The 6,000-nt window shown below is 43.0% G+C and overlaps 1 protein-coding gene across 2 annotated transcripts in view; it reads left to right on the top strand.

The window, feature by feature from the left end:
- The first annotated feature begins 217 nt into the window (after positions 1-217).
- Positions 218-6,000, top strand: part of Ube2cbp (ubiquitin-conjugating enzyme E2C binding protein) — a 157,743-nt gene continuing 151,960 nt past the window's right edge. The window contains exon 1 of one of the 2 annotated variants that reach the window (XM_006511432.4): positions 218-453. In XM_006511432.4, coding sequence (XP_006511495.1) covers positions 377-453 — 77 coding nt within the window. In that variant the 5' untranslated portion in view covers positions 218-376. The remainder of the gene's footprint in view (positions 454-6,000) is intronic. The other variant, NM_027394.2, reaches the window with a different exon arrangement.

The following is a 6,000-nucleotide window of genomic DNA, read 5'->3' as shown; positions in this document are numbered from 1 at the left end:
TGCTCCATTATCTACCTCATCCTACTCAACTATCCAGAGAAGAGCTTCCCCTGGCCCAAACTGAGCTTTCTGTTCATTTCAGGGAAAGAAATGCTCGTAGTCATAGTCAAGCCCATCCAACATCCTTCCAGTGGAGGTCAGCTCTGCTCTCTGGGTCGCACCTGTCCTACTAGAGCGGCCACTGGGGCAAGGTCGGCGCCTCGGCAGTGCGCTCTCTTCCCGGTAGGTGGCGCTCTAGCCGACAGACGGCCGCCGCCGGATCCCTTCGCGCTACCTTGGCCTGGGAGCCAGCCGCCTGCTACGGCCGCACGTGCTCCCACCCTGTCCGGGTTCTAGTAACTGTGGGCTCGGTCCCGCGTGGGTCCCTGAGTCGGCCATGGCGGTGGCTGCGGCGGAAACGCGCGTGTTCCTGGAAGTGCGGAGACGGCTGCAGAGTGCGCTGCTAATCCTGGGGTAAGGGAGGGAGCACCGGTGCGCGGGACCGCGTGCATGGGCCAGGCGCGCGGCCCGGAGCCTGGTGCGCGTGTGCGTGGCACAGGAGCGCGGATGCGCGGGACCGAGGGAGCGAGCGCGCCGGGCAGTAGGCGCGTGCGCGGGACAATGTGCGCGTGCGCGGGGCGAGATGGGTTGCCCTGGCGAGCATTTTAGCCGCTGAACCATCTCCCCAGCCTGTCTGCGAACTTTAAATTTCATATTTACTACACAAACAAGAAACTTTTAGGGGGTAAAATGCTCCTTTTTGCTAATGGTCAGCAATTTTAATGGTTTGTGATCTCTTCGTGGGTTTTGCCTAGTTCTTAGTGACAAATGTATCAAATAGATGTGAAAATGTACTACAGAGCAGCACAGTTGTATTTTTTTTTTTCCTTAGCTTCGCCTTTTTTCCTAAAATCTGACAAGTAGCTAAAGTGGCAGTTTTGCATGCGGCCTGAGGACTGAACTCAAATCCTACCTTTCTCACATGGGCAGAATTACCTGGATTTCTTCAGTTTTAAGATTGGGATTGAGTCTAGGCTCAGTACAATTCATTTGTGTAGCTTGTACAGATCTTGAATACTCCCCAGTATGGGGATGAAGGGTGGGGAGGAGTGAGATCAATATCCACAATTTCTGTCCACTGTGTTTGGTAATTAAGAATACACACATTACCAAATACAGCTGCCTAATCCCTCGTACCAAACAAACTCTGTGAGAAACCTACTTTGCTAGACTGCCTGTTTGTCTCTCTGATCTTTTGACTGTTGACTTCTAACACAGCTCAGTCCCTTATCCTACTAAGAGAACCATGGTCTGGTCCCATTCAACCAATCTACACAATATCCCTGTTTCTCGAACTGTGTTGACATGTGTATTAGTCAGGGTCCTCTAGAGTAACTGAATTGATTGAATGAATCTGTCTATAAATAGAAAGAGGATTTATTAGAACGACTTAACAGCTTGCAGTCCAGCCAGTCCAACAGTGGCTATGAATGAATGTTGAGTCCAAAAATCCAGTGTTTGCTCAGTCCGTGAGGCTGTGTGTCTCAGCTGGTCTTCAGTGCACTTCCTAATGACAGTGAGAGGGAGGGCAAGCAAGCAAAGAGCTTCTTTCTTCCATGTCCTCTTCCCACAGAAGTTGTGGCTTATATTTGAGGTGGCTCTTCCCAGCTCAAAAGATCCGGATAAAGGAATGTCTTCCTACCTCAAAGGTAGGAAGTGAGTCTTCCTACTTCCAATTAAGTAAAAAAATCCCTCACCATGTGCCCTCCATGTTGGGGTTTTAATTAATTCCCGACGTATGTCAAGCTGACATAGCCAACTGATGTTTTGAAATTGATGTTTCAATCTGCCTTTCCCAACATGTTTTTGTTGTTTTGTTTTGTAAGACAGGGCCTAATAATGTATTCATGGCTGGTGTGGTTTACTATGTAACCAGTCTGACCTTGAACTCATAGATCTGCCTGCTTGCCTGTGCTTTCACAGGGCTGGGAACATCCAACAAGGCTTTGAGATTCATATTTCATCTCTGTGGTAGCTTAAATGAGTATTTCTTTCCCGTTTCTTTTTTTCTTCTTCTAAATTTACAAATCTTTTCTTTTTTTTTTTCTTTTTTTCTTTTTTTTTTAATTAGGTATTTTCCTCATTTACATTTTCAATGCTATCCCAAAGGTCCCCCATACCCACCTCCCCAATCCCCTACACACCCACTCCCCCTTTTTGGCCCTGGCGTTCCCCTGTACTGGGGCATATAAAGTTTGCAAGTCCAATAGGCCTCTCTTTGCAGTGATGGCCGACTAGGCCATCTTTTGATACATATGCAGCTAAAGACAAGAGCTCCCGGGTACTGGTTAGTTCATATTGTTGTTCCACCTATAGGGTTGCAGTTCCCTTTAGCTCCTTGGGTAATTTCTCTAGCTCCTCCATTAGGGGCCGTGTGACCCATCCAATAGCTGACTGTGATCATCCACTTCTGTGTTTGCTAGGCCCCGGCATAGTCTCACAAGAGACAGCTATATCTGGGTCCTTTCAGTGAAATCTTGCTAGTGTATGCAATGGTGTCAGCATTTGGAAGCTGATTATGGGATGGATCCCTGCATATGGCAATCACTAGATGGTCCATCCTTTCGTCACAGCTCCAAATTTTGTCTCTGTAACTCCTTCTATGGGTATTTTGTTCCCATTTCTAAGAAAGGGTAAAGTGTCCACACTTTGGTCTTCGTTCTTCTTGAATTTCATGCGTTTGGCAAGTTGTATCTTATATCTTGGGAATCCTAAGTTTCTGGGCTAATATCCACTTATCAGTGAGTACATATTGTGCAAGTTCCTTTGTGATTGGGTTACTTCACTCAGGATGATACCCTCCAGGTCCATCCATTTGCCTAGGAATTTCATAAATTCATTTTTTTAATAGCTGAGTAGTATTCCATTGTGTAAATGTACCACATTTTCTGTATCCATTCCTCTGTTGAGGGGCATCTGGGTTCTTTCCAGCTCCTGGCTATTATAAACAAGGCTGCTATGAACATAGTGGAGCATGTGTTCTTCTTACCGGTCGGGACATCTTCTGGATATATGCCCAGGAGAGGTATTGCGGGATCCTCCGGTAGTACTATGTCCAATTTTCTGAGGAACCGCCAGACTGATTTCCAGAGTGGTTGTACAAGCTTGCAATCCCACCAACAATGGAGGAGTGTTCCCCTTTCTCCACATCCTCACCAGCATCTGCTGTCACCTGAGTTTTTGATCTTTGCCATTCTGACTGGAGTGAAGTGGAATCTCAGTGTTGTTTTGATTTGCATTTCCCTGATGATTAAGGATGTTGAACATTTTTTCAGGTGCTTCTCTGCCATTCAGTATTCCTCACGTGAGAATTCTTTGTTCAGCTCTGGGCCCCATTTTTTAATGGGGTTATTTGATTTTCTGGAGTCCACCTTCTTGAGTTCTTTATATATATTGGATATTAGTCCCCTATCCGATTTGGGATAGGTAAAGATCCTTTCCCAATCTGTTGGTGGCCTTTTTGTCTTATTGACGGTGTCTTTTGCTTTGCAGAAGCTTTGCAATTTTATGAGGTCCCATTTATCGATTCTTGATCTTACAGCACAAGCCATTGCTGTTCTATTCAGGAATTTTTCCCCTGTACCCAAATCTTCGAGGGTGTTCCCTACTTTCTCCTCTATAAGTTTCAGTGTTTCTGGTTTTATGTGGAGTTCCTTAATCCACTTAGATTTGACCTTAGTACAAGGAGATAGAAATGGATCAATTTGCATTCTTCTACATGATAACCGCCAGTTGTGCCAGCACCATTTGTTGAAAATGCTGTCTTTTTTCCACTGGATGGTTTTAGCTCCCTTGTCAAAGATCAAGTGACCATAGGTGTGTGGGTTCATCTCTGGGTCTTCAATTCTGTTCCATTGGTCTACTTGTCTGTCACTATACCAGTACCATGCAGTTTTGATCACAATTGCTCTGTAGTACAGTTTTAGGTCCGGCATGGTGATTCCACCAGAGGTTCTTTTATCCTTGAGAAGAGTTTTTGCTATCCTCGGTTTTTTGTTATTCCAGATGAATCTGCCGATTGCCCTTTCTAATTCGTTGAAGAATTGAGTTGGAATTTTGATGGGGATTGCATTGAATCTGTAGATTGCTTTTGGCAAGATAGCCATTTTTACAATGTTGATCCTGCCAATCCATGAGCATGGGAGATCTTTCCATCTTCTGAGATCTTCTTTAATTTCTTTCTTCAGAAACTTGAAGTTTTTATTATACAGATCTTTCTCTTCCTTAGTTAGAGTCACGCCAAGATATTTTATATTATTTGTGACTATTGAGAAGGGTGTTGTTTCCCTAATTTCTTTCTCAGCCTATTTATTCTTTGTGTAGAGAAAGGCCATTGACTTGTTTGTGTTAATTTTATATCCAGCTACTTCACCGAAGCTGTTTATCAGGTTTAGGAGTTCTCTGGTGGAATTTTTAGGGTCACTTATATATACTATCATATCATCTGCAAAAAGTGATATTTTGACTTCTTCCTTTCCAATTTGTATCCGCTTGATCTCCTTTTGTTGTCTAATTGCTCTGGCTAGGACTTCAAGTACAATGTTGAATAGGTAGGGCGAGAGTGGACAGCCTTGTCTAGTCCCTGATTTTAGTGGGATTGCTTCCAGCTTCTCACCATTTACTTTGATGTTGGCTATTGGTTTGCTGTAGATTGCTTTTATCATTTTTAGGTATGGGCCTTGAATTCCTGATCTTTCCAAGACTTTTATCATGAATGGGTGTTGGATTTTGTCAAATGCTTTCTCAGCATCTAACGAGATGATCATGTGGTTTTTGTCTTTGAGTTTGTTTATATACTGGATTACATTGATGGATTTCCGTATATTAAACCATCCCTGCATCCCTGGGATGAAACCTACTTGGTCAGGATGGATGATTGTTTTGATGTGTTCTTGGATTCGGTTAGCAAGAACTTTATTGAGGATTTTTGCATCGATATTCATAAGGGAAATTGGTCTGAAGTTCTCTATCTTTGTTGGGTCTTTTTGTGGTTTAGGTATCAGAGTAATTGTGGCTTCATAGAATGAGTTGGGTAGAGTACCTTCTGTTTCTATTTTGTGGAATAGTTTGTGAAGAACTGGAATTAGGTCTTCTTTGAAGGTCTGATAGAACTCTGCACTAAACCCATCTGGTCCTGGGCTTTTTTTGGCTGGGAGACTATTAATAACTGCTTCTATTTCTTTAGGGGATATGGGACTGTTTAGATGGTCAACTTGATCCTGATTCAACTTTGGTACCTGGTATCTGTCCAGAAATTTGTCCATTTTGTCCAGGTTTTCCAGTTTTGTTGAGTATAGCCTTTTGTAGAAGGATCTGATGGTGTTTTGGATTTCTTCAGGATCTGTTGTTATGTCTCCCTTTTCATTTCTGATTTTGTTAATTAGGATGTTGTTCCTGTGCCCTCTAGTGAGTCTAGCTAAGGGTTTATCTATCTTGTTGATTTTCTCAAAGAACCAACTCCTCGTTTGGTTAATTCTTTGAATAGTTCTTCTTGTTTCCACTTGGTTGATTTCACCCCTGAGTTTGATTATTTCCTGCCTTCTACTCCTCTTGGGTGAATTTGCTTCCTTTTCTTCTAGACCTTTTAGGTGTGTTGTCAAGCTGCTAATGTGTGCTCTCTCTAGTTTCTTTTTGGAGGCACTCAGAGCTATGAGTTTTCCTCTTAGGAATGCTTTCATTGTGTCCCATAAGTTTGGGTATGTTGTGGCTTCATTTTCATTAAACTCCAAAAAGTCCTTAATTTCTTTCTTTATTCCTTCCTTGACCAAGGTATCATTGAGAAGAGTGTTGTTCAGTTTCCACGTGAATGTTGGCTTTCTATTATTTATTTTGTTATTGAAGATCAGCCTTAGTCCATGGTGATCTGATAGGATGCATGGGACAATTTCAATATTTTTGTATATGTTGAGGCTTGTTTTGTGACCAATTATGTGGTCAATTTTGGAGAAGGTACCATGAGGT

Source organism: Mus musculus, chromosome 9 (assembly GCF_000001635.26).
Source record: "Mus musculus strain C57BL/6J chromosome 9, GRCm38.p6 C57BL/6J".
In the NCBI taxonomy this organism is placed as follows: domain Eukaryota; kingdom Metazoa; phylum Chordata; class Mammalia; order Rodentia; family Muridae; genus Mus; species Mus musculus.
This window is presented reverse-complemented; position numbering and strand designations above follow the sequence as displayed.